This window comes from Oikopleura dioica, chromosome PAR (assembly GCF_907165135.1).
Source record: "Oikopleura dioica chromosome PAR, OKI2018_I68_1.0, whole genome shotgun sequence".
NCBI lineage: Eukaryota > Metazoa > Chordata > Appendicularia > Copelata > Oikopleuridae > Oikopleura > Oikopleura dioica.
Window position 1 is genome coordinate 12,011,402 of NC_137293.1, and position 23,648 is coordinate 12,035,049.

Consider the following 23,648-nt stretch of genomic DNA (forward strand, 5'->3'; position numbering starts at 1 on the left):
CCTTACAGTGAGGTTTTTTGCAATCGAGTCGGGATGAAATAAGACTTTGCAGGAGCCTGAATTTAAAAAAATGGTGGAACCAGATGTAAAAGGAGATGCAAAAGGTGAGGCGAATCGAAATTTCGCATGTTTTATGTTGTTTCTGAAGTGCCAGAAAAAAGAAGAGCGAAAGAACTAAAAGAGCTGAAAGAGGGTTGCAAATTGCGCGTGAACCGGTTTCGATCAGAGCGCACAGAATGGACCCCTGCAGAAATCCTGTCGATCCGTGATTGTGGAGATAGGTGGACTGAAAAGAAGCAGTTTTACATTCATTACGTCGACTTCAACAAGCGTTTGGACGAATGGGTTGATCAGGATCGACTGGACTTGTCTTCTGTCGAATTTCCAGCCCAAGTACGTTCTACCCATGTTTGTCTTTCACTAACTCCTCGTAGCCCAAAGACAGCAAAAAAGCTTCGAACAACCATTCGCACCAAAATGGACACACGCATCCGCCAGCGAGAAAGAGCCAAAAGTAAGTTTCTCTCTAGATGATTTTAAAAAAATCTTGATGGTCTCCGAGACCACGAAAATATTCTCGTAATAAGCCGGTTAATCGCCCAGTGTTCCCTCCAGAGATTCTTTTGCAAATTGAAAAATGTCAAGAGAGACTAGTTTGGCAAAACTATACGGGGAAGACATTTGGGATGAATATTTAGACGATAATGACAAGGAGTAAAGAGAGAGCATTTTAGATTTTGAATTGAAAATGATGTTTTAGGAGAAAAGCGAGCAGGGTCGAAGAAATTTCCGACGAAAATGTGGACGAAGAAAAACGGCCAAGGAGCACTGGATCCATGGTCCAAAACCCCCACGACGACATCACCACGCGCATCAAGAATTTCGAGTGGCTCGAATTGGGCAGATATCGACTTCAGCCTTGGTACTTTTCCCCTTACCCACAGCAGTTGTGCAAGTTGGGAAAGATCTACCTATGCGAGTATTGCCTGTGCTTTATGAAGTGCTTAACTTCGCTGAAGAATCATTTGAGAAAGTGCAGAATGCGATGTCCGCCAGGGAATGAAATTTACAGGTAACACCTTTTTCTTCGAAAAGATAGACTTTAAAATACTTTCAGAGACAAAGATCCAAAAGAAAAAGACAAGGGAATCTGCATCTTTGAGCTCGACGGTCGGAAGCACAAGACTTACGCCCAGAATCTCTGCCTCCTCGCTAAATGTTTCCTCGACCACAAAACACTTTACTACGACACAGATCCCTTCCTTTTCTATGTCATGTGCGAGTACGACATGTACGGCGCACACATTGTCGGCTATTTTTCGAAAGAAAAGGAGTCCGCCGAAGACTACAATGTTGCTTGTATATTAACACTGCCGAGTTATCAGCGACGAGGATTCGGAAGATTGCTGATCGAGTTCAGCTACGAGCTCTCGAAAATCGAGAAGAAACAGGGGACGCCAGAAAAGCCTCTTTCAGATCTTGGGTTGCTCTCGTATCGCTCTTATTGGACTCAAACGATCATGGGTAAGACTTAAACTTTTCGGATCCCGGTTGATGGATGTTCTAGAGATCCTGGTCGAGCTGATGAAAGAGGAAGAAGAAGAGAGAAGCAAAATATCGATAAACGAGATTTGCGAGAGGACGAGAATCCACTGGAAAGATGTTCAAAGGTGACTTTTCCTTTTTCAATTTTTTTGTAAAAAATGTTCAGTACACTTCTGCACCACAAAATGATTGACTGGTACCGTGGCAGCTACGTGCTAGCAATCGACAAGAAAGAAGTCGACACCTACCACAAAAACGCGCAAAAAGCTCAACTGCGCATCAACCCGAAGAACATCCAGTGGACGCCAAAAGACTGGACGAAGCGACTCGGGCGCAACTAGATGCAATTCGTCATTCAATTATTTTCTTTTACTATCGTTTTACAGCTTCATTTAACTCTGCACTTGACACAATACAAAGAATAATGTTCAAAAATACTTTACGCGTTGACTTTAGAATAAGATGGGAGTAACAGTTGTCTTTCAATGGGAGCTTGTCGATGGGCAAACCCACCAGCAAGCAATTCAAGAGCTACACGGAAGAATCAACAATACAGGAGCAGTGCAAGAGGGGAAGTTTTACTATGAATCGAAATTCTACCAAGCGTCTGATTCTTCCACTACTCGAGGGAAAGTCTTGAGCTGATAGTTAAATCTTAATTTAAAAAGTGACTATTGAAGACTTTTTCTAAAGATTTTTACACACTGAAGACTTCGGAATACCCGGTTACCGTCTTTGCCAGAGTAGATGATTCGACAAAAGTATGATCTCAAAAATGAGTAAAAAGGAACATTTTATTAGGATAAAAATTCGTGTATCCAATGCGATAGCCCGATGGAAAGTCTACTAATCAAACTCCGCGAGTTTTTCACACCGAAACGAACTTTCGAAATCAGAGGAACAAGATTCAAACTTGCGGACTTTTGGATAAGACCTGGAATCGTCACGAGTAGTGGATCGAATAAATGTGTTACGGTTGAAATTGAATACACTCCAAGCGTAAGTTCCATGATTCGCTTTTCTAAGAGATTATATTTTCTTTTAGTACTTTGCTGATGATTGCTGGCCTTTGTTCTCTGAGCTTGGGTCGTATATTCTGAACCGGCCGATTGATGAGAAACCGCCGACATGAACGGATTATGAAATTTAAGAGGCAAAGAATTTTTTTGAATATTATATTTACAGGGATCATTGAACAGACAGACAGATATACATTAATAAGTTACTCAGAGTCAGAAGCGCTGCCAACAGAATTGGCTTTAGTATTTGGGCTGGCTTTTCGAAGTCGGATTCGTCGGTTCTGGAACCAAACTTTGACGGTGTTGATTTCAAGGCCGAGCTGACTGGCGAGATTGTGTCGTTCTTGACCAACAAGATATTGGCATTTGTTGAATGCGATTTCGAGCTGCTCGAGTTGGAACTTGCTGAAAACGGTTCGCTTGCGAGATCTCGACGATTTCTTTTCAGAAGTGTTTGGAAGTGGGAGGTTGTATTCAGTCGAAAGCCCGAGAATTCTGTCGATTCCAAAAGCGAGGTCGATGGATCGGATGGTAGTTGGAATGGTAGCCATTTTTTCTTGAAAGCTCTTGTAGTTTTTGAAGAGTGTTGAAAGTTCGTTTCGATTTCGAGTTAATCGAGTGAGTCTGTGATTTGATGATGAATCCAAATTCTGAGCGCGTTATAAAGGTGAGATACCGGTGGCGCCAAACTAATTTTTGCGCGACTTTGAACGAGCCCAGCTGGCGGCAATCACCCGGTGGCGCTGGGAAGATGGGCGTGATTGATATGCAGTAGCAATCACAGGAGTTCGAGAAATTGTGACTAATTACTCCCTACTGATTGCGCGCGCTGATTGCTTTGATGCGGCGTACCGCGCGGTCGAGTGCGAAATTGATCCAACAACTTTCCCAGAACAGTATTGACCCACTTTCCGATATGATTTTACGCGTACAAATTTTTACTGGGGTATGAGTGTGAAAGTTAAATTTGAATTGCACCACAGGAAGCGTGTCCGAACATGGCGAGACTAATTGAGAAATGAAAAAATATGTTTATTTTTTTTTTGGAATCAAGTCATAATTGACAAGAATAATTTTGTGACCACACATTGCATTTAGTTTTACAATTTTTAAAATGAAACGAGATACAGTCTGAGGAATAAACCAAACGCAGGGACAAAACTTATGCTAATTAATCCTTAATAAAGTAATGGAAAACAACAAGCAATTCAACCCTGGCATGATGGTCCAGCAATACGTCGAAATCTTCTCGAGAAAAGCCACCACTCAAGCAAATTTCCAACAACCGATGAAGCAAGAGCAAATTCAAGCGTACAACACGCAAATGTAGATCAAATTCTATTCCGTTTACTGTCCACTGCCAGAGTAAACATAAACTGCTTGTTCCTTATTCATTACTACCATGGAGTTGAGCTCTAAAGGGAGATCGAGAATCTGAGCTACTGAAAAATGCACTGACTTTTTCAGTAGCTCATTCTGGGCGCGCCTAATTTGGGGGAGAAGCCGCGCAAACCATTGTTATTGGCTCGGACTTTCCAGATTCTGTTCTTCAGAATCTCGAGATTCTTTTAAACCGCCAAGGAAGCGTTAAAGAAATTTTCTAGACTTCCCCGACACTGATTTGCGCGGGATACGGGGAAGGGGGCCAGAGGCTTTCTCCCAAAAGAGTAAAACTTCATGGTATATTCCTGCAATAAAATGAAATGTTGAAAATTCAGTGACAAAATGAGTCGGACTCTCGCTGGTAAGACGGTTGCTAGGCGGGCCAGGACACCGGTTAGAATGACGGAAGGCCAAAGAATTACAGAGCTCGTAAGAATTTATTTACTGGATGGTTCAAAAATAAAATAAGGGTTCTCATTCAATCGGATCTTCAATAACTCATCATATTTACTCTTCCGATCGTTTTCGCCCAGAACCTCTGATCGCACCAGCTCAAAAAAGAATAGTCTACGAGAACCACACTCCGACAATTCTTGCTCACAAAATGGAGGAATCATTTCACGAAAAACTCGAAGCTGCCCGAGCGAAACTTGTCTTTGGCCAAATCCGTGCAATTGTTGCATTCATTATTACCACAGGAAGTTGCATGTATTTTTATTTGAAATACACTGGCGAAAAGCAAAAGGAACGAATTTCAAGAACTGCTTCGGATATTGGTCGTGGAGCTCTTAGGCGCGGATTTGAAATATGAAAACATTTTTATTAAAAATTATTGATTTACATCCGCGATAAAGCAATCAAGAACTAGTGGAGCAGGCGAATAAACTCTCCCTGAACATCGTGCACGGGGTTCTTAATGACCCCAAAATTAGGTCAGAAGTGACGAGATTACTCTCCGACGTTGTGCAATCCGGTCAAGTTACAGGCATCGGCCGGCCAAATCTCCAAAATCCCAATTTCGAAGACGATAAGCAATTAAGCTACTGTTGCCATTATTCGGGCTGAAAGATTTGTCGATCGAAATGATGAGAATCGTCGCTTATCCTTGTAAATAAAATCCTGAATGATCCAAACATTCAACAATCAGTGGGCGCCTTGCTGCATGACCAACTTTTGAAAGCACTCGCAGACGAGAAGATCCAATTAGCCGTCCAGCGACTTGTCAAGGATGTTTTTCTGTCGGAATCCATCACGGAAACCGTAAAAACCGTACTTGGCGACGCTCTGGTCAGTGATTATGTGAAATCAGCGGCCACGGCGGCAGGAACTCATGCGACTCAAGGCAAAGGTCACAATTAACAAAATGTAGAGTCTGCCTCGGTTTTGGGGACCCATTCTACCGATAACCGGAAACGATTTTATTTGACCCATTTAAAAGCAATCATCGCCGACCAATCGGTGCAAGACAATTTGTCAGGTACCTATTCTACGAACTTTCGCCCTTTGAAGCTCGCTTTTATCTCTAATTACGATCATCAGATGCGATTTATGGTGCATTGAAACCGTGGCGATCGCGATCCCCGCGGCAAGTTATTACACCTTCGCCCGCGCGACCCGCCAAGAAAGCTGATGCTATCGATGAAACAGATACTGTCACTGATAAAAGAAGTTCTGCTGCAAGGACGCCCGCCGCGCGCGTTCAAAGCGAGCCGACACCCGAGCCGAGGATCGACTGACAAGTTCAAACACATAAATCGCACCCATTAATCGGTTGTTCAATAATTTCATGGCTATAAATTAGGCTCTGAATCACACTATCTCTACGGGATATTTCTACTACCTCCTATCAAGCCTCCTTTCAAGTTCACACCGAGTTCAAAATCGATACCTTCATGTACCAAGACAATTCTAACCGGAAATCGAGCTTTAGTATGACCGACGAACTCAAAACTGTCCTCCAGAATCTGGTCCTCAAGCAAAAAATTGGTGGACTTCTTGGAGTCACGATCATTGACAACTTAGGAAACGATTTACACAATTCTCGTGCCCCAAAACTGGGATCATGAGTCATTTTTGAAGAATATATGCTGGGTTTTATTTAGTCTTTAGTTTGTCCAAGAGAAATTCGGCTGTTGCTGAAGAATTCTCCTTTGACAACGTTAACTCGTCGGTTTTTTCCATCGGGAATTTCCAGTGGAGGTCGGGCACCTTGGTCATCGTTAGAGATGTTTAATTTTAAATGCTTACCGTATTGAGCGTTAGACAAGAGAGGCGTCACTCTTCGAGTTTCTTCTTGATAAACGTTGAGGCCGCTGAATGGCAAATCTCATTAATTTGATTGTGGCGATCAATGGCTTACCGCGATTTAGCATTTGACCTGTCATCGCGGTGAAGCTTTGGATCGTAATTGCAGTCAGCGTTGAAAATACGGTTGTACTGGCGGTTGTCGATGTTCTTTCGGGAGTGGCTCGTCGTGTCAAACTCGTAGTAGGCGTTGTTGAAGGGGCCTGATTTATTAGACAGGGATCAAGTTAGATACAAATACCTTCGTTTTGTGCCTTGACCTCATCATCTTCCAGCCAGGTTCCATTTTTCTGACCGTTTCGCATTGCGATAGTCTTAGTTATTCTCTCTTCTCGGTGACAGTACTCCATCCACTGCCCTGTAAATTTATCCCGTAAATATTGAATTATTTAATCCAGTACTCACCCATTTTGGTGCCCGGACTGGGACTTTCTCGGCCATAATTGGACATGCGCATCTTTGCAGAAATCTAAGTTTCCAAAACTGAGGATTTTCTCGCTGCAAACTTTGTTTAGCAGTTATGTTCTAGAAGATAACGTCAAAGTGTCTGTGTATCCGCTCTATCCATGGCTACCGCATTTGCATATAGAATCAAAGAAACTTTCGTACTTATGTTGATTATTAATTGGAAAAAACGGTAGTTCTGTAAATCGTTTTATCAGGAGTCCCAATTTTTCAGCAGCTCCATCAGTCTTTCGAACAAGCTGAGCGCAAATTTGAGCTCAGTTCGTCCAGATTTCTTTCGCTCAACTCAAACTCTTCAGGTAAACAAGCCAAATGAACTGTTCATCACTTTCTTTAGGCATTGACAAGCAAATCAACCAAGGCGAAAACCTGTATAATATCGCATTCGGCACCAAGTACCAAACTGTTCAAATCCGAAAACATCCGCTTACGATAATCTTTCTTGCCACCTCAAGTGCTTCCACTGGTTACCCGCCCATTCAGCAAAAATAACTATTTTTTTATTTCAGGATTGATTTTAAAGGAGTCGAAAGAGCTCGATACTTACTTTTCTCAGCTGCAGACGAACGCGAGAACGCACCTCCAGATTCAAAACTAGACGTTAGATAAGCAAATTTTTCATACTCTTCGTTGTTTTCATCATGTCCGCTGCCGATATTATTAAAGGTACGGGATGAGACATTTTAAATATTCTTTTGTTAAAGTGGAAATTAAATGTTCATCCTTTTCGTTAGAAACAGAAACTGCGCTCAAAAATTTCTTGAACAAACTTCCCGATCCGAAAAATGAAGAGGTCCGGATTTTCGACCCTTCCGCGATCATTCTTCTTCGAACTTTTCCTCGTTATCAGCAACGACTTGGCACTTTTGATGTGACCAAATGGAGCGGCAAGCCTGCCTGTTTTTCACCTACCTTCTGCGCTATCTACGGCTGGAGCTGTAAAGAAAAGGACGTGTTGAAATGTCCTGATTGTGGAGAAGTTCTCCTTGCTGAGCTACCCCCACGAAACAACGATTACTTCCCGAAGAAAGTCGATCATCTCTTGACCATGCTCCAGTCTGGCCACGCAGACTACTGTGAATTCGCCAATTCGCACGAGCCATTCGAGTTTTTGAAGAAAAACGACTCACCGTATCTGTTCAAAAAACGCCTTCAAACCTTTCCCGGAACGCTCGATTTCCTACCGAAGGTTACATCAGGAATATCGGAAGAAGATCTGGACTTTTTGAGCAGATACTTTTCTTACTGCGTCAAAAATAAGGTGGGAATGAAACATGTCAAACTCTTTTTCAATCAAATATTCAGAAATTACAACGCGAGATCCTTAACTTGGCCGTCAATGGATGGAGTTTTCACCACGAGGATGAGACCGACTACTTGCTATGCGAGGACGATGTCCGCCAAATTCCGGAACGGTGAAGAAATTCGAGACCTTTGAAAAGTGTATGTTCCTGTTCTTCTGCAAAGTCTTCACCTTGTCCATTTTTAATGAGTATGATTATATAATTCGAATATTTAGTTTACTAATTTTATTCTCATCGCAAAAGACGCTAGAAATCTCTTCTGATTTCTGCTAACTCGGTGTAGATCTTTGCAGGAGAGCATGATGCACTTTTTCATTGAGAGCAAAAGTAGTATACAAAACAGGCACAATACAGAGGCTTTGAGGTCTCCCTATTGTTATTTTTGTCGTTTTCATGAAGGATTTTATTGATACAGAAAATATTTTTAGAAAGCATTTTAAGCGCACCTGTACGAAATTATATTGAATATAGTTCGACTACAGCTAATTATCAGGATGAAAAAGTTACAGTAACTTTTCAAGCGTATGTTGTATCTTGGTATATAGAATTGTTTTATTTTGCGCACGAAGTCAGAAAGTAAGAAATGGTCCAAAAATAGTGGAAGAGAATAAAAATATAATAGTTTTAGTATATAGAAGCGAAGTAAAGACTAAATTCAAACTAAACACTACTGTAGTTGTTCCCAGATACAGTTGTGTTTAATTTCGATCTCGTCTTGTGTTAGGAACAACTTTAGGCACATCAGGATATTATATGGTTATTGCACTTATTTGAACAAAAGTAAAATAAGGATTATTTTTTGCATTCAATCTTCATCTGGGCTGAGAGATGATAATAGAAATTTTATCTAAAAGAAAATAGATGATAGGGAAAATGATTTCTGCTCTGCAGGCTGCTCGGCAGTTTCAGTATCGCCTGCTTCAGTGGGTGCTGGGTTAGTTTCGGTGGTGGGTTCGGCTACTTGCTCGTCTTCAGGGTTAACGTCGGGCAATTCAGATGCCTCGGTGGCTAGTGATGTGGGTTAGATGAATTACCATAAGAATTTTTTGGCCGAAAAAAATTTTTTTGAGATAAGAACATATTCTGAAAGCCCAAGTCAAAATTAGTCGATTCCCAAATTTCTAGGGCTCAATGACATCATTATGACGTCATTTATGATGAATAAATGTCCGAAAAGGCTCCAAATTCATGAAAACTTGGAATGCTTTTTGAGGCGGTTTTTGCTGGAAATAGATTTTTCTATTGATGACATGTTGTTCGCTATCAAAAACTACGTAGGGACCCGAGGTTTATTTTTCGAACCGACAGGTTTCAAAAATTGAACCGGTCGGTAATGGTTGATATTCAATGGTTTGATCCCGGGTCCCTACGTAGTTTTTCATAGAAAATCCGAATCCGTCGAGAAAAATAAAATTAAAAAACGTTTTCGGCTCGAAAAAGCGTTCCAAAGACAAAATTTTCAATTCAGCCCGATGACGTCATAATGACGTCATCTGACCCTAGAATTTGGTGATTCTGTATAACTTTTATCGGGCTTTCAGAATATACCAATATCTCAAAAAAAATTTTTTTGCCCGAAAAATTCTTATGGTAATTCATCGTTAGTAAATGTGAAATTCTGCTGGGATTAGTTTAAATGTTTTTCTAAATTCTTACCTTCAGTACCGGCCTCGGAGGCTTCCGGCATAACAGTCTTAGGGTCGTCAATCTGTGGGGTTTCTTCTGTGATCGACAGTTCCGCATTGTCAGTAATCAGGTCTTTATTCACTAGTTCTTCATTCACCTCTTCGTGAATTTCGGTCACATCTGCGGTCATATCTTCAGTAACCTCGCTAAGCGCGTTTGTTTCTGAGTTGTTATTCGCATTTGCGTTTTCCTCGATGTTGAGCGTCTTGTTCTCGGGAACAATGATTTCCTCTCGCGCTTCTTGGGAGCTAACTTGGGAAGCGGTCTCATCACCCTTTCGCCTGAAGCTGACCTTGGTCGCTAAAGCGTTTTCGATGAGAGTAACATCTTTGTTTTCCTCGTCGTCAGAGTCTTTCAAGTCCTCCTTGAAGTTTTCAATGACCTTCATTTTATCCGAAACGATAGAGAATGTTCGACCTTGGGTCTCTTCAACCGGCTGTTTTCCTCCAGAGATCCAGGACCAAACTGGCCAGATGATTCCACCCTCGGCGATGCGCTTCTCCTTTTCTTCCTCGAGGGACTTCTCGGCATTCGCGAGCGCTTCCATCATTCTTCGCTTGACCTCTTCATTTCGTCTGTATTCTTCTTCTGCACGGATTCCGAGCTCGCAAATCGAGTTGACCATGTTTTCGATGTCAATTTCTGCAGGAATTTCATCAATAGCAATGACGATATTTTCGCCAGCTTTAGCAAGTGTGAATCCTACTCCAGAGTCGAGTTCTTTGAGACACCGGAAGACCTCTTGATTGATCACATCAGCGGGCGCGGCCTTTGGGATAATGGCGATCGCGCCAAGCTTGAGATCCTCATTCGGTTCTAAGAAGAGCTTGATATCGCTGCGGGCGCTCGTTGATCGCCACAGATCCCACGCTTGATCGAAATACGATTCTATTGATGGCAAGACAGAGTCGATGGTTTCTTTCATGAGATTGAGATCCGCTTGTTGAGCACCTATTCAAACATAATCAATTTATTTTACCGAATAATAGTTTCTATTTGAGTGGGAACCATTCAAACATCTCATAAGACGTACCCTTGAGAGCAGTGACCAGCGATCGGATTCTAATACACGATCCCTCGTCATTCATCGTCTCCTGACAATCGAGCTTGTCGCATTTGTCCTGCAGGGTCATGAGTAGCTTGTAATTGCACACGTCGAGCAGCGCGTCCGTAAACTCGTTAGTGACAACTTCGGTCTTCGGAGCCCATTGAAAGACAGTCACTAGTGGAGGGGCTGGCGGAGCCGTCAACTGTTTCATCGTATCCTTGACAAAATCACCGAAGGAGTTGTAATCAGCGTCGCTGTGCTCTTCCACGCGTTCTGAAATTACACGGTATATTTTTCAAGTGCTTGTTACACTGAGATAAGAAGGGGCCGCGTACCTTTTACGGAAGAGTTAACATCCGCGAACTGTTTGAGTACCAATACAAGGTCGTTTGTGATTCGCATCGCGTTGTTTATCCTGTGGCGAATATTCGCCGCGCCGGAGAGCTGAAGCGCAGTCCAGACTGGCAGCAAATCGTCCTCCCAGGGTTGGCAGCGGATCGGGTTGTTGGCGGAACGCATGCAGAAGAGGCTTGGCAAGCCGAGCATGCAGAAGTCAGACGGTTTCTAGTGAAAGTATTAAATATAAGTATAGAAAAATAATTTGTGATTTACCAAGGTAATAGAATTAGCGGCGAGAACAGGAGCGCTTTTTGATGGAATCGTGAAATTTCCAAGCATAGGAATGTTATCGCCCTCAAAGTGGCACCAGATCTGGAACTTTCCGCAAATATGGAGCAAGGATTCAACCTAAACGCCGTTACACAAAGCTCTCTTTAGAAGATATACCTTGTCATCAATCGCACTTTCGCTTCCAAAAGAACCGATCAAAGCGGTGGGCTCTTTTTGAGGATCGTTAGCGTCAGCCTGCACTTGTTTGAAAAGCTTATTCACATCAAAAGGAGTCTAAAATTTGTGTTTCTTTTGTTGGAAAAAGCACAAATGTACCTTGTCTCCATTTATTCCATCATTTATTCTATGGACATTAAAACACTCTTTTGGCAAGCCAAGTTCGTTCTGAAAGAACAGAATCCAAGCGGCTGGAATATCGTCTGTTACATAGATAACAGGCGCTTTCACTGAATCGCCTTTGACATATCTTCTGTAACCAAGAGGCGATTCTTCGTTTTGCTGGTTGTATTTCACAGCTAAAGCGCATCTAGAATGGTTTAAGAGTCTAGTTTTCAACGATATGCGTACCTTAGAGCTTTGAGCATGGGCTGGCGAGGGTCTTTGTAAGCATTGACAGTGGCTGCCTGGAATCGGAAAATATTCCTAATCCAGTTAATAACATCGTCTTGGATTTGGTTTAGAATTTCACAGCGGAACTCTTCATCGACAAGGCCGAGACGATTTTGTAACGAGGATCCTAGCTCGTAAACGGACGGGACAGTGGGAATTCCGAGCTCTTTTCCGATGTCTTCTTCAGCTGAAAAGAGCAGGAAGTATTTAACAAGGACGTTGGAATTATCGGGAGACAGGTCACATTTATGGTGATATTTTGAGACTTCATTTGTGAGTTACCTTTAATCAAAGGAATGTCGGCAGCTTCTGGAGTAGGATCTGCGTTGAATTGTGCAAGGGTAGCCTTAAAACGCATAGTTGCAATAATATGTTTTGGGAGAACGACAATAGATCTTTAGAAGCTCTAGAATCACCTTCAACGACTTCTCCATCTCCTGCCATTCCGGCGACGATTCGAGCTCTTTCTGAAAGTCGTCGGCGAACATCATGGGCGGCGATGTTTCGGCAATGCCCAGCCCAGAGTCTGTCATATCAGGTTCTGGGACTGTATCAGAGCTCATGCTGAACAACGCTCGATAAATACGCTTGACAACAATCATTTTTGGTTAATTCAATTTTTCAAATTAATTGAGAGACCAAATTTAATTTATATTTTTTCTTGGAACAAAAAATAACAAGAGGGAAGATAACATGCTAGAAATTTGTAATATCTAAAGAAGAAAAGTAGAAAAAACATCAGCTTGATGTTTTGTGCTTCAATAGAAATGCAAAAGAAAGAAAAAAGTATATGCTGGTCAGAGAGTGGGAGTTTATTTGTGTGAAAATGAGTGGTTACGGAATTTTGAAAGGAGAGTGAACCTATTATCAAGGGACGGAATGTTTGTTTCGGAGACAAAATAAAAACTACAAAACATGAAGGTGTTTGTTTCTAAGCTGAGAAAAATGACGGCATGATTTTGAAAGAGTACCTCTTTTGCTTTGAACCGGAGCTCTTACGATGAGGGTACCCTTAACTTGTAGGAATGCAAGGCTGTAATCGTGCAAGAGTCAAGAATTCATACGAGTAATAGTGTTTTGGCGTGGTTTATTTTTCTTATTGCTAAATCTAATTTGTTCTTGGCGAGATCCTTCTGGCGAAATTTACTAAATGAGTTGAGCCGAGTTGCATCATCTTTGAGGATTTGATTAGGCCTAATTAAATCGATTTTGGATCAAATATATAGCCGCATCAATTGTGGGGACATTTGAGGCCGGCTTATATTCTGTGGTTTTCTGATGCAGAACTCGATTCTCAAGGATTCGTGGGATCTCTGATGTACTAAAAGATCCCTCGGAATAGGACGTTGATAAAAACCTTTCGATCTATCTATCCACAACTCGTCTAGTTTTGAAGAATTCGGCCTTATTGCACAAGAAGTTGACTACGCTGTCATTGTATTTTTATCAAATTTTATTGTTTTTTTTCAGTTTTTGGATGCGTTATAATCTCAGCCTAGAATGAAGCGAAGTAATCTATACATTTTTCAATTCGAAAATTCGTAATTAAATTACTTAAAATAAATAAATTCAACATAAATCTAGTTTTTAGATCAAAATAATCAAAAGAGTAAAAGCGAAATAGAAATTAGCCAGAATTTGACTTGAGAATGGATGTTTAGGAAATGAGCCTTTTGGAGCAAAACTTAAATTTGTTAGAAATTGATATCGTAAATTGTTAACTAAAGAGGGCGTTTTTTCGAAAAGAGATAGAATCAATGGAAATGTACAGTGATTAGGAGGAATCAGGCGTACAGTAAAAGACTGTACCCGTAGGATAGGGAAAATAAGAAGGAAAAGTAATGGCTGGATTTACATAAATGGAAAAAAGGAGAGGATAACAAAACGGGATGTGTGTTGGTTTGTAGTTGTTTTGTGACAGATTGTCAAATATGTAAAATGTTTGATCTGAGGTCAGCTCGAGGTCACGATGACCTTTGGAGCATCTCGGCTATCATAGATTTTGGATCAGGATAGGTAAATGAGTCATCCTACGAGGGCAGCATAGGTTGAGGTAATTTCAGCTCAAAGATGTATTTTTTTGACAAATTGATAAAAAAATATTTAATTTAGTCACGTGGTAAATTGTTTATAAGGTTGGTGGTAAAAGCTACATATTTTGTCGTATTTAAAAGAGGTTAAGAGTTAAGTAGGAAATTTGGCTACATTAAGGCTCGTCGAAGCTCCGAAATTCGAGGTCCGGGCACTTCTGATATACAGAGACCATCACGTAATAGCTTAACAGGGCGCTTTTATGGGACTGGCGCATATGGGGAGCGCAGCTTGTACCGCGGTTAACCGTCCCGGCGCGATATCACCAGGTGAAGCTCTTGAGTTGATCTCATGGTTTGTTTCATGAGCGAGCCCTTATCATTAAAAGACGCCGTTTAGCTGATTACGTAACAGTCGCGCGTGTTGTAGATACAGTAGTAGTTCAATTTAGTAGTCAACAATTTAGCCAGTCAAATTCACATGGCACTTCTAGTGGTTCATAGCGTGGACAAGGCGGCAAGAGAATATCGAAGCTATTAAAACCAAGAGGGCGACGCCGGCTCCTTTGAGGCCATCGGCACGAAGAGAGTAGCAGGTTGACTGGCCCAATTCATTCTTTCTCTATACAATGGTGTTAGGAAGGAAGAGCAGTGGACGAGCTTACCTCGGCTAAAAGTTCTGGGCAAACGCATTTGTCGGGTCCAGCACAGATTCCATCGCCGCAACCGCCTGGGCAGACTGGCTCGTTGCACATTTTTCCGTTGTAGCCTAAATTATTGGATGAAAAGAAGTCACATTTGATCATTGCATACCCTCTGCACAAGCTTTCTGTTCAGCAGTATCATCCCAGCAGATTCCGGTATCGTAGTCGCACTCAGCGCCCCCCAAACAAGCTCCGCTAGAATTATCGAGTTAGTTGACAATCCAGAGGGTAGAATAACTCACCAAAGATTGCAGCCATCACGCCCGTATTTGCCTGCTGTGCATTCGGCATAGGCACCGCCTACAGCGACGAGGAAGAGCCCGAGAAGATGTTTGAGGTGTGGCATTCTATAATAAAAGAAGGGGTAAAGGCTAGTTGCGGAATAGCGGAAAATGTTTATGAAGTTGTATAAGGATTTGGAAGGTATTTGAAGTCAGGTGTGCGTATTTCGGCGAGCGCTAGAATGATTTGAGTACAGAATAGAAGGGCTACATTGGGTACGGGTAATCGCCCTGGGGATACTGATATGCGGAACTGTGGTTGGGAAAGTGCTGCTGCTGGTGAATCATTTGCTGACCCAAAAAGCGAGGGTCGACTGCATGCTGCGTAGACGTCTGATATGTCATTTGCGTGGCCCCGTAGCCCCATCTGGCAGCAGCGGCTTGTTGATGAGCAGCAGCAAAGCTCTGGCTCACGCTGGGATGATAAGACGATGATTGCGCGTGGCTCATACTCGGCTGCATGTCGTGGTAGAGTGGAGAACCTGAGCATTGGTTTTTTCCTTGTGCCTGGCTAATTGTGAGCCCCCGAGACAATTAATCGCGCCATTTCGCGGCTACAATTAGCCCTAAATTCTCTGTCGTTGTTGTCTCTCGCGCCTGCGGGCACTTTGCCACAGGAGCTGAACTTTCTGTCGCGGCCAATTAATTCGCCGCGTTATTTTGCTAAAATAGGAAAACCATGTGCCTGAGCTGTGTTCTTGCTTGATCGATCCGTCCCCAGTGGCACCGCCTTGTTGTTGCAAAAAGTTGTCGCTGAGTGCCGAAGGGCCGATATGCCCCGCGGCGTGTGCGCTCGTGTGCGCATGATTCTCGCTCTGGTTCGCCATGGATTGCGAGCCAAGAATCGCCACGATGTCGTCTTGCTTCAAATCGGAAAATGAGTTCAGTCTATCCGGGTCGAGCTTCAGCTGGATCTCGTTGTCTACAAGCCCGAAGGGGGTCGGAGTCACTTGAGACTGGAACATCGGGTGAGCAACTACAGGAGCTGTGGCCACGTGACCCTTTGATTGACCAGCGCCAAACACCAAAGAATTTGCCTAAGGGAAGCGTCAATCTCTACAGGAAAGAGGGAAAAACGCGCTTACCTTTCTGCTCATTCTCTTGTTCTCTTTCATGTTTTCGCGAATCCCCTTCATAATCGCATTTTGCTCGTCAGGTCTCAAACTCGGGCTGAGCTCACTTTATATCGCTTAAATAATTTCTCCCCAAATTCCCCAGGGGAGTAATTTGAGGTTGACTGAATTTATAATCGAAATAAAAATCTATCTGATTCCTTCTCTTTCGACTATTATGAAATGCTACTATTTTGAAGCTCGTAAAAGCGGATTTTCAAATACCAGACATTTGTGTCGCCCGGTGCCTAAGTCCATTGGAATTCTTCTCGTTGTCTTTCCTGTCCCGGCCGCTCTTGCGCTTCGTCTTCAGTTCATTCACTTTCTGGTGGTACTTCTCGGTCTCTTTCAAATCCTTGACCAGGAGATGATTGACCTGGTGATCGTGGCCGGACTCCTTGCGCTTCGCATTCTCTCTGTATTTATCTGCGGAATCGGGTTTTTGAGTTGTTCGGGCCTGTTTCTTTGGACCGCTTAGATTAAAATCGGCTTTGGTTCATTATGACACTCGAGTAAAACGGGCCGAGTGGTATGGGTAGAGCTGCTTGGCGCTCAACAATTCCTCTCATTGTCTTTCAGCCGCGCTTTTCATTCGCAAAATTTGGCCTGGCTGCCATTGTGGCTCTCTGGCTGACAATTTGAATCAAACTTTCGCTCTCCCTCTCTTTCCATCTCTCGCGCCGGCGGGAAGACCTACTCTTGCCCCCGGCGAGTGGAACCGGCATCTCATTAAAAATCGAAAAGTAACCGGTCAAAACACGCAAGAAGTTTCTGTTTTGCGTCGATAACGCCGGTTTGAAAAGCGAAAGAAAAGAGAAGAAAAGCGGCGAAAGTTTTTTTTTCGCAAATCAGATCGATGTTCATCGATTGCTGAATGTGATTACAAATTATATGCATCAATATTGCAAGTTTCCAAGCGTTGGATTTAGATTACACCCGGTGCATTTGCGAATGCAAAATATTCTCATACACAAGTTTGTTAATTTCAGGGCAGATGATCAATTTAGCTGAGGATGCATTTTAAATCGGTCGTTAATTTTTAATCAGATTCTAAGCTTGTTAAATAAAGAAAAAAAAAATCGTAGTATTAAAGAGTGCGAGATTAAAGTTCAAGTCCTCTTGATTCTATTCACACGGGTTCGCTCAATTCTCTTTTATGGTGCTCTCTAAGGAGCTGTTTTGCAAACAGCGTAGTTTTTCAGCTTTTCTCGGGCGTGGATCGAAAAAATCGGGTGGACTCTAAAAAACCCGTTCCTAATCGCTTCTTGGTGCGCTCTTGAATGGCAGCTGGCGGATCGTTGAGTAGTGGGCTCGGTTGACCGTAACTCGGGATCTGAATATTCTTGCTCACTCATCCGTATCGGCATCTATCTCTCTATCTACTGTCGACTACGCTCTGTACGCTCTGGCGATAAGAGAGCGCAGATTAAACCCATTAATAGACACTCTGCGGGAGATCGGAAGAAAAAGGGGATTTGCGCAGCGAGCATTTCCGACTTCTGATTGTCGTTTATTTCTATTGTTCTTCCCGAAAAAAAAAAGTTGAGAACGGATAAACCCACCCGGCGCGAAATCATAACCAGAACACAACAATCGTAAAACAATTGAGTAACGCTCCAATAATCATTTAGTTGAAAAACATCATGGTTCCTCTCTTTTTGAGTGCAACACCTGAGTTTTTTGGACAAAGGGACCCCCTTCGAAATTAAAAAAAATTAATTATAGAATTTTCCTGGCAAAGACGCACCTGTTTGCATAAATTTTCTGGTCCATTACATTCAGTATCAATTACTGTTATTATCTAAGCAGCGACGAAAAAATCTCTCAAAAGCGTCAAATTCGAGCGTAAGTGGCTACCCGTGGATTAACACTGCTATTTCGAAATTGCAGAAATTGCAATTATCAAAATCCTCATCGTTAAAAATGGGAGGTTCTTCTGGGGAAATCTCTGTGTGTTTTCATTCGAAGGGGTTGCTGTAGCGCGGTGTGCTCGCTCGGTGAGGCGATTTAGAGGAGTAACTAACATTTTGCGGCGGCATGGCCATCGACCCAGGCACTGAGAATTGATTTACGTCCATCGTCCCACCGGACATCATTGTGCACTAAAAACTTACTAAAGCTAATTAATTGCAGCCGGCGTGCGCCCAGAGAGTAATTTGCGGCTAGCTCGATGGGCAGGACATGCAGGCTAGTCCTGTTAATCATTTCAAGTTCGAAAAATTATCAATTTACGCGAACTCTACTCGAACGCTAATGAATAAGATAGGACGGGTGGACAGATTCGATTCCGGTAGGAGAATCGAGTTTGAAAGGAATTCCCTTACTCGGCTAATTTATTTACCCCGCCACACTATGAGTTCAAACTCAAAAGCGGGGCTCAGACTCATCAGAATAAACAGAATTGACTTTAGCTTAGATTAGCGACTTTAATCCTGATTATTTTCGGCTTATCATCTATTCAAATTTATGTATAAATATAAGAGACGACAATCCAATAATTAACGCTTGAGGAACCGGGGCATAATTGACTAAAATGTTAATTGGAGCTCTTCACGCGGAAAGTGACGGGGGAAGTGTAAACAAGACAGTTTTCCCTCTCGAAAACTATAAAAAATACTACAGTAAACTCAATCCACGGCGAGTTGATATCGCACAGAGGGTCAGTTTTGCTCTAGCAACAAAAGCCTCTGTATTGTGCTGATTTGAGCAGACAATAGAGCACAAGCCGTGTGTCTCCATTCAGAACCATTAAGTATATATGGCAGGGGTTTACATAAATTCCTCACCGCGGTGAAGCTTGAACGCCTCAAGAAGTCTGCTCAGTTCAATGCAGTGTCCGAGCACCGCACCTGGTCAATTTGGTTGCGCTCGTACGACATGCCAGATCAGAACATGGTCTATCAAGGACTCGTCGCTCTTGGAAAAATTGGACTCTCTGATGTAAGTATCCTCAGACACGAAAAAGGGGCGAAAAAGATTGCAACTCGCCAGGCCCAAATTGAATTAAGAACTTGCTTGTTGCTATCAAAAACTCGCATTGAGAATCTATCCGAAAGAGCTTAAGACCCACCGACAAATTGGATGAGCCAAGGAAAGGCTATATAAAAACCAAGGGTTTATACTTGAGCCGCTCCGTCTAACAACTCTGAGCATAAAATATTCATCCCTGATTCTAAAGAGCGTCTGCCACTTCAGAACTGAATTTTAAATATTTCATAGCCAAACAAAAAAAAAGTTGTAAATAGCATCTCTATTTTCCGTATCTCGATCTCTTTTCTTCGAAAAATGTTGATAGATGAAGATTTGAAAATAAGGAGAAAAAATGATTGATTTGACATTTGTAATTGTCTCGTTTTTTGAATGAAGACTTACTGTCTATGTTTTTTTAAGAATTTTATTTTCTGCGAGATTGCTCTTTTTTTTATCTGGCTGGAGGGGCGAACGGGTCGATGCGATCGGGGAGGAGGCGTTTTTCGCCTCGGGTGCTGTGTCCAAACTCGAAATCGATTTCGTCCTGTCGGGCGGAATTTGCAGCAGGTTGGGCTCTGCCATTCTCCGCTCAGATCATCTCGGATGATCCTGTACTCACACCGCGAAGCTGTCGATAACGGTCGCTCGTATCTTCTCAACCCGGATTGTAGAATTTTTTATTACTAACAAAAGATGCTAACAAATTGATCTTGTTAAAAAATAAGTGGTTCTAACGGAGAAATTAGGCGAGAACGCGCAAAATTGTAGATTTTTTTTAATTATCCAAGTTTGGATGGAAATTCTTTCGATCGTAGAGTTCAAATTAATTAAAAAAAGCTGAACAAACGAGTGTCAACGGTAATAAAGATAACTCAATTATATAACAGCCGTTCTATCTACGACTGACCCCTGAGTATTCACTCTTACTGAAATCACTGATGAATTATTGAAAAAAAATAGATTCTGAATTAGTCAAGCAATGCTTCTTTAGCCTTGTGGGACCGTCTAAAATTTATAGCTCTTGAGTATTATTGGCAATTAACCTTTTCCAAGACAGGAGGTTACCAAGGTTCGTTACGAAATTGAAATCTTCCTTGATTCTCCATCTCTTTCGGATAATTCTCTCAACTTGAGTTTTTGTATTTTCTTGGTTGTTTATATTTCTGATCCCCATGATCTTGCCTCTCTGTCGGAGTAGACCGTGAGACTAATCAAATATTCAACCTGATTCATTGTTTAGGATCTCTATGGCGCGGAGAAGCTCTTGTCAGGAAGCGGGAATAAACAGGCTCCGAGATAATTTCCGGCTTCTCAGCGCAAAATCCATTTATTCTAACTTTCTCGCAAGTTATGGGACTCCATCAACCTCTTCCTCATAAAAACAAAGTATACGAGCTAATGGGCGTAACAACAGAACCATAAAATCGATTGAGGAAGTCGAGCATTGACTCACCAGAATGTCTATCATACTGAATGTAGAACAGTAGTGAAGACTTCTATAGAAGTCTGTCAATTTAGGGCCTATTAGGTCGTCAATTCTGAAGAGTCATTGCTTATTGCTTTTATGATTTTGTTATAGCGTAAATTTTTATACCGGATATCGTTAATTAACATCATTAAATTGGATTGCCGCCCTTGTGGATTATCGTGACCGGAGACACGGAAATTCATTTCATAAGATTACCATCCGCATTTTTCCGGCGTCGCTTGAATTTATGGAAAGATGGGAGAGTGCCACCCACGCACACCGAGCGTGTACCGGGCGGTCAAGGTTAATCCCGTCCATCAGTTCTACGCGAAGAAGTAGCCGCGCTGCCGGCGTACTCCACGATGGAATCTCCTTCAAAACGAGCTAGCCACCTCGGGGATCACATGTTCGTCTAATTACCTTACTACACGAAATAATAAAAAATGAAATAATAGAATAGGCAACAAATGAATAAAATAGCGAGCTTGTGGGTTAGAATGGATTTGGAAAATTCTGAAGATGACAAATCATTTGGATCAGCAGCAAAATCAGCTGCGGAAATCAAGCTTGGTTTCAACGAGAACAGTTTCTATGGAGAATCTTTGAATTAAAAGCCGCACGCGGCTTCTCTTTGAAAGAAAACCGCTATTCCTTCGATTCTCCATAGAAATTTCTTCGTGAAACCAACGAAAAGCGAATCTTGGACGCAGCCGTTTCTCCTACCGCTCGGCGATAGACAACTGTTTGATGATAATAATTCTCCATTTTCGATTATTTTTTCGTTTTCTGGTAAGTTTCTTTTTGAGTTTTTCTCTTTTGTACCTTTGTTTGAGAGACTTGTTAGTGTCTCTGAGCGCGTTTTCTGGGATCCGGGATGGATTGGTTTAATGCTTTCTTATCGCTTTCTTTCGGCGGTGATAAGGCAGTTTTCTTCCCACGATCGAAGCTCCTGGAAAAGCTCGACGAGCTCGGAGTGGAGGGAAAAACGCCTAGCGCAATTTTGAAAGACGATATTATTAGTCACCTACGCTGGGCCCAGCGCACCCAGCGGCCAGGAACACCGACACTGTGACTCAGACTGCGCAAATACCATGAAGTTTTACTCTTTTGGGAGAAAGCCTCTGGCCCCCTTCCCCGTATCCCGCGCAAATCAGTGTCGGGGAAGTCTAGAAAATTTCTTTAACGCTTCCTTGGCGGTTTAAAAGAATCTCGAGATTCTGAAGAACAGAATCTGGAAAGTCCGAGCCAATAACAATGGTTTGCGCGGCTTCTCCCCCAAATTAGGCGCGCCCAGAATGAGCTACTGAAAAAGTCAGTGCATTTTTCAGTAGCTCAGATTCTCGATCTCCCTTTAGAGCTCAACTCCATGGTAGAATAGTAGAATACTACAGAATCCAACCATTTCTTTCTACTACAGCGTTTTTACAAGTCCTTAGCAGGTGTAAACTTTCACGGAAGTTATTGCATATTTTGAGTTTAGGGGTCATAATGAGTCTTTTCATGAACGTAGGAGTTCAAGTTCGTACTAGCAGTTGTTATTAAAAATCGTCTATACAATAAGCCGATAATTGGCAATTTGTACTAATATTTCGTCGTTTGTGGTAATAAAAATCTTATAAAAGGGTTTACCTTCAAGCATAATTAGCTTCCCGAAACGATTTGTAGTCGTTCCTTATCTGTAATTGCCATGTTTCTAGCAAAAGGCGTCAGTTTTCTTGTCTGATTGATGGGGCTGCTGAATTTTGACGAGCTAGTGGTAAATCTTTTTGGCGCTCAATAATTCAAGCAGATTCTGGTTTCTTTTGAGAAGCTAAGGAGCGAATTCTGCTTAGAATCTTTCATCATTGATTCACAATTAAAAATTAATTAGTTTTCTATTACTCATTTCTCGCCAGAAAATTTATACGGCCATAAAGAAATAAAAAAGTGAATGGATAAATTGTAGCTGCTATAAATAGTAGTTATTACAAGAACATGTCTCTTGGACCGTTAGATTTTTAGTTTGCGGCTTTTCACTACATTTTTGTGGTGACTTGAAAATGTATCGAGTGCGCTACTTGTCGAAACGCCACCGTTACCAACTTTATCATTGTTTTTAGGATCATTAATTACATAAAAAAGTTGAAGGTCAAATTCCTTTCAGAAGTTTTTATTGTTCCATTTTGATGAAACATATTGTTCGAACAGCATTAACCGTTTTGCGTTTTATAAGACTGTGTGATGGACACAAATACGACTAGACCATATTGACAATTGCGTACGTAGAACATTTTCTAGTTTTAATATAAGCAAGGCAATTATTTTGAATGAGTCGCTGTCAACAGTGACAGCCTGTCATCAGGGGTCAATATGTCCACCGTGCATATTTCTTTTTCAAAACGCTGCAAAAATTCATTTTAGGCCCATTGGCTCTTTACCTGTCATAATATCGAGCCTTTCTTTTCAATATTCTCTTTCGAGCAAAATGAAATTTCGAAATTTTAAATCCTCAAAAAACGCAATTGATTCTTGCTTGTCAACGTATAAGACTAACGGTTATGTTTAGAAGCCCTCCGGCTGGGCCACTCCTCTACCGCATCCTCCAACAAGTCAAAGTCACGTCATAAATTTTCTTTACCTGTAGTCTACTTTTTCTTTCTTCGTTTTCCAATTTTATTCCTTGATTGCAAGTGTCCTAATCCACAATGACATGTCGTCGTTGTCCCGACAAACCCGCCAAAGAGGTTATAAATGATTATAGAACTCTACTGCCCTCGAGTTATTCTTAGAATAATGAGCGGAAAATTTTTCAGAGACACGCATGGTGTCATAGGAAAATACCCCGTTCCGACATAGTCATTTTAGAAATGCACATCAGCAGATTCCCGTATTCATCAAAAGCTTATACTACTAAGATAAGTCATCGTGGTAAATGTTATGTTTTGATATATTTGATAAATTTCAAGATCAACCTGTTTCACGATTTGTAACCTGTATCAATAAACACCGAATAAAGAACGAGTAAAAGATGACCAGCTAAAAAAAAGAGCGATTGAAATCATAGAGGAGAATCTTCTTCAAACATTTTCTCTCTAATTGCCAATTACTCAA

General features: G+C 41.8%; 9 protein-coding genes across 12 annotated transcripts in view; 4 read left to right on the forward strand and 5 right to left on the reverse strand.

Annotated features, from left to right (window-relative positions):
• LOC145704980 (histone acetyltransferase KAT5-like) lies at positions 1–1,979 on the forward strand. Its single transcript, XM_081782436.1, has 7 exons — positions 1–104; positions 149–393; positions 435–514; positions 761–1,072; positions 1,118–1,524; positions 1,568–1,670; positions 1,712–1,979. The coding sequence occupies exons 1-7, from the start codon at positions 71–73 to the stop codon at positions 1,884–1,886; spliced, it is 1,356 nt and encodes a 451-aa protein (XP_081638562.1). The 5' UTR covers positions 1–70; the 3' UTR covers positions 1,887–1,979.
• LOC145704982 (mediator of RNA polymerase II transcription subunit 20-like) overlaps positions 1,979–23,648 on the forward strand; it is a 67,908-nt gene continuing 46,238 nt past the window's right edge. The window contains exons 1-5 of one of the 2 annotated variants that reach the window (XM_081782439.1): positions 1,979–2,171; positions 2,237–2,306; positions 2,347–2,544; positions 2,591–2,675; positions 3,752–3,909. In XM_081782439.1, coding sequence (XP_081638565.1) covers positions 2,008–2,171; positions 2,237–2,306; positions 2,347–2,544; positions 2,591–2,675; positions 3,752–3,894 — 660 coding nt within the window. In that variant the 5' untranslated portion in view covers positions 1,979–2,007 and the 3' untranslated portion in view covers positions 3,895–3,909. Of the gene's footprint in view, positions 2,172–2,236; positions 2,307–2,346; positions 2,545–2,590; positions 2,676–3,751; positions 3,959–23,648 lie in introns of those variants that run through there. The other variant, XM_081782438.1, reaches the window with a different exon arrangement.
• On the reverse strand, positions 2,734–3,200 carry LOC145704983 (homeobox protein ceh-5-like). Its single transcript, XM_081782440.1, has one exon. The coding sequence runs from the start codon at positions 3,113–3,115 to the stop codon at positions 2,768–2,770; it is 348 nt and encodes a 115-aa protein (XP_081638566.1). The 5' UTR covers positions 3,116–3,200; the 3' UTR covers positions 2,734–2,767.
• Positions 4,279–5,844, forward strand: LOC145705472 (uncharacterized). The gene is made up of 6 exons (XM_081782954.1): positions 4,279–4,376; positions 4,417–4,739; positions 4,802–4,932; positions 5,038–5,289; positions 5,386–5,424; positions 5,487–5,844. The coding sequence occupies exons 1-6, from the start codon at positions 4,290–4,292 to the stop codon at positions 5,681–5,683; spliced, it is 1,029 nt and encodes a 342-aa protein (XP_081639080.1). The 5' UTR covers positions 4,279–4,289; the 3' UTR covers positions 5,684–5,844.
• LOC145703891 (uncharacterized) lies at positions 6,018–6,729 on the reverse strand. Its single transcript, XM_081781288.1, has 5 exons — positions 6,657–6,729; positions 6,493–6,609; positions 6,307–6,454; positions 6,195–6,259; positions 6,018–6,155 (listed from the first exon to the last, which is right to left on the reverse strand). Exons 1-5 carry the CDS (start codon positions 6,706–6,708, stop codon positions 6,046–6,048), a joined length of 492 nt encoding a protein of 163 aa, XP_081637414.1. The 5' UTR covers positions 6,709–6,729; the 3' UTR covers positions 6,018–6,045.
• Positions 6,912–23,542, forward strand: LOC145705473 (uncharacterized). Its single transcript, XM_081782955.1, has 11 exons — positions 6,912–7,015; positions 7,054–7,182; positions 7,226–7,382; positions 7,451–7,977; positions 8,022–8,125; positions 18,916–19,060; positions 20,331–20,357; positions 20,876–20,943; positions 21,052–21,121; positions 21,250–21,347; positions 23,104–23,542. The coding sequence occupies exons 3-10, from the start codon at positions 7,358–7,360 to the stop codon at positions 21,292–21,294; spliced, it is 1,011 nt and encodes a 336-aa protein (XP_081639081.1). The 5' UTR covers positions 6,912–7,015; positions 7,054–7,182; positions 7,226–7,357; the 3' UTR covers positions 21,295–21,347; positions 23,104–23,542.
• On the reverse strand, positions 8,412–12,566 carry LOC145703010 (pyridoxal-dependent decarboxylase domain-containing protein 1-like). The gene is made up of 10 exons (XM_081780314.1): positions 12,410–12,566; positions 12,276–12,339; positions 11,952–12,180; positions 11,700–11,910; positions 11,541–11,657; positions 11,367–11,501; positions 11,090–11,318; positions 10,740–11,027; positions 9,677–10,657; positions 8,412–9,028 (listed from the first exon to the last, which is right to left on the reverse strand). Exons 1-10 carry the CDS (start codon positions 12,554–12,556, stop codon positions 8,868–8,870), a joined length of 2,562 nt encoding a protein of 853 aa, XP_081636440.1. The 5' UTR covers positions 12,557–12,566; the 3' UTR covers positions 8,412–8,867.
• Positions 13,434–15,111, reverse strand: LOC145705474 (uncharacterized). Its single transcript, XM_081782956.1, has 4 exons — positions 14,970–15,111; positions 14,837–14,922; positions 14,689–14,792; positions 13,434–14,645 (listed from the first exon to the last, which is right to left on the reverse strand). The coding sequence occupies exons 1-4, from the start codon at positions 15,071–15,073 to the stop codon at positions 14,514–14,516; spliced, it is 426 nt and encodes a 141-aa protein (XP_081639082.1). The 5' UTR covers positions 15,074–15,111; the 3' UTR covers positions 13,434–14,513.
• LOC145705471 (uncharacterized) lies at positions 15,214–21,567 on the reverse strand. 3 transcript variants are annotated; one of them, XM_081782951.1, is made up of 7 exons: positions 21,381–21,567; positions 18,145–18,222; positions 17,375–17,453; positions 16,369–16,546; positions 16,094–16,172; positions 15,694–16,045; positions 15,214–15,490 (listed from the first exon to the last, which is right to left on the reverse strand). In XM_081782951.1, the coding sequence occupies exons 2-7, from the start codon at positions 18,214–18,216 to the stop codon at positions 15,216–15,218; spliced, it is 1,035 nt and encodes a 344-aa protein (XP_081639077.1). In that variant the 5' UTR covers positions 18,217–18,222; positions 21,381–21,567; the 3' UTR covers positions 15,214–15,215. The 3 variants fall into 3 exon arrangements, with proteins under 3 accessions (XP_081639077.1, XP_081639076.1, XP_081639079.1); XM_081782950.1 differs by lacking the exon at positions 21,381–21,567 and adding an exon at positions 20,315–20,443 and having other exon boundaries at positions 16,094–16,166; XM_081782953.1 differs by lacking the exon at positions 21,381–21,567 and adding an exon at positions 19,493–20,240.

Bases quoted from the DNA above. Each gene is read 5' to 3' on its own strand.
- LOC145704980 (XM_081782436.1), top strand. From the start codon at position 71: ATGGTGGAACCAGATGTAAAAGGAGATGCAAAAG. The intron at 105-148 runs GTGAGGCGAATC...TTGTTTCTGAAG, and splicing joins TGTAAAAGGAGATGCAAAAG to TGCCAGAAAAAAGAAGAGCG. The intron at 394-434 runs GTACGTTCTACC...AACTCCTCGTAG, and splicing joins CTGTCGAATTTCCAGCCCAA to CCCAAAGACAGCAAAAAAGC.
- LOC145704983 (XM_081782440.1), bottom strand. From the start codon at position 3,115: ATGGCTACCATTCCAACTACCATCCGATCCATCGACCTCGCTTTTGGA.
- LOC145705472 (XM_081782954.1), top strand. From the start codon at position 4,290: ATGAGTCGGACTCTCGCTGGTAAGACGGTTGCTAGGCGGGCCAGGACA. The intron at 4,933-5,037 runs GCATCGGCCGGC...CGAAATGATGAG, and splicing joins GCAATCCGGTCAAGTTACAG to AATCGTCGCTTATCCTTGTA. The intron at 5,425-5,486 runs GTACCTATTCTA...TACGATCATCAG, and splicing joins GGTGCAAGACAATTTGTCAG to ATGCGATTTATGGTGCATTG.
- LOC145703891 (XM_081781288.1), bottom strand. From the start codon at position 6,708: ATGCGCATGTCCAATTATGGCCGAGAAAGTCCCAGTCCGGGCACCAAA. The intron at 6,455-6,492 runs GTATTTGTATCT...CTAATAAATCAG, and splicing joins GGTCAAGGCACAAAACGAAG to GCCCCTTCAACAACGCCTAC. The intron at 6,156-6,194 runs GTAAGCATTTAA...ACGATGACCAAG, and splicing joins CTTGTCTAACGCTCAATACG to GTGCCCGACCTCCACTGGAA.
- LOC145705473 (XM_081782955.1), top strand. From the start codon at position 7,358: ATGTCCGCTGCCGATATTATTAAAG. The intron at 8,126-18,915 runs GGAACGGTGAAG...CACCGCGGTGAA, and splicing joins GACGATGTCCGCCAAATTCC to GCTTGAACGCCTCAAGAAGT. The intron at 20,358-20,875 runs TCAGGAAGCGGG...TAATCCCGTCCA, and splicing joins ATGGCGCGGAGAAGCTCTTG to TCAGTTCTACGCGAAGAAGT.
- LOC145703010 (XM_081780314.1), bottom strand. From the start codon at position 12,556: ATGAGCTCTGATACAGTCCCAGAACCTGATATGACAGACTCTGGGCTG. The intron at 11,911-11,951 runs GTACGCATATCG...AAACCATTCTAG, and splicing joins CCCATGCTCAAAGCTCTAAG to ATGCGCTTTAGCTGTGAAAT. The intron at 9,029-9,676 runs GTAAGAATTTAG...CCACATCACTAG, and splicing joins CTCCGAGGCCGGTACTGAAG to CCACCGAGGCATCTGAATTG.
- LOC145705474 (XM_081782956.1), bottom strand. From the start codon at position 15,073: ATGCCACACCTCAAACATCTTCTCGGGCTCTTCCTCGTCGCTGTAGGC. The intron at 14,923-14,969 runs GTGAGTTATTCT...CGATAATTCTAG, and splicing joins CGTGATGGCTGCAATCTTTG to CGGAGCTTGTTTGGGGGGCG. The intron at 14,646-14,688 runs GTAAGCTCGTCC...ACCATTGTATAG, and splicing joins GCCCAGAACTTTTAGCCGAG to AGAAAGAATGAATTGGGCCA.
- LOC145705471 (XM_081782950.1), bottom strand. The intron at 16,167-16,368 runs GCACCGGGCGAC...CCCGAGTTTGAG, and splicing joins AAGAATTCCAATGGACTTAG to ACCTGACGAGCAAAATGCGA. The intron at 15,491-15,693 runs GCACATGGTTTT...ACCAATGCTCAG, and splicing joins CAAGCAAGAACACAGCTCAG to GTTCTCCACTCTACCACGAC.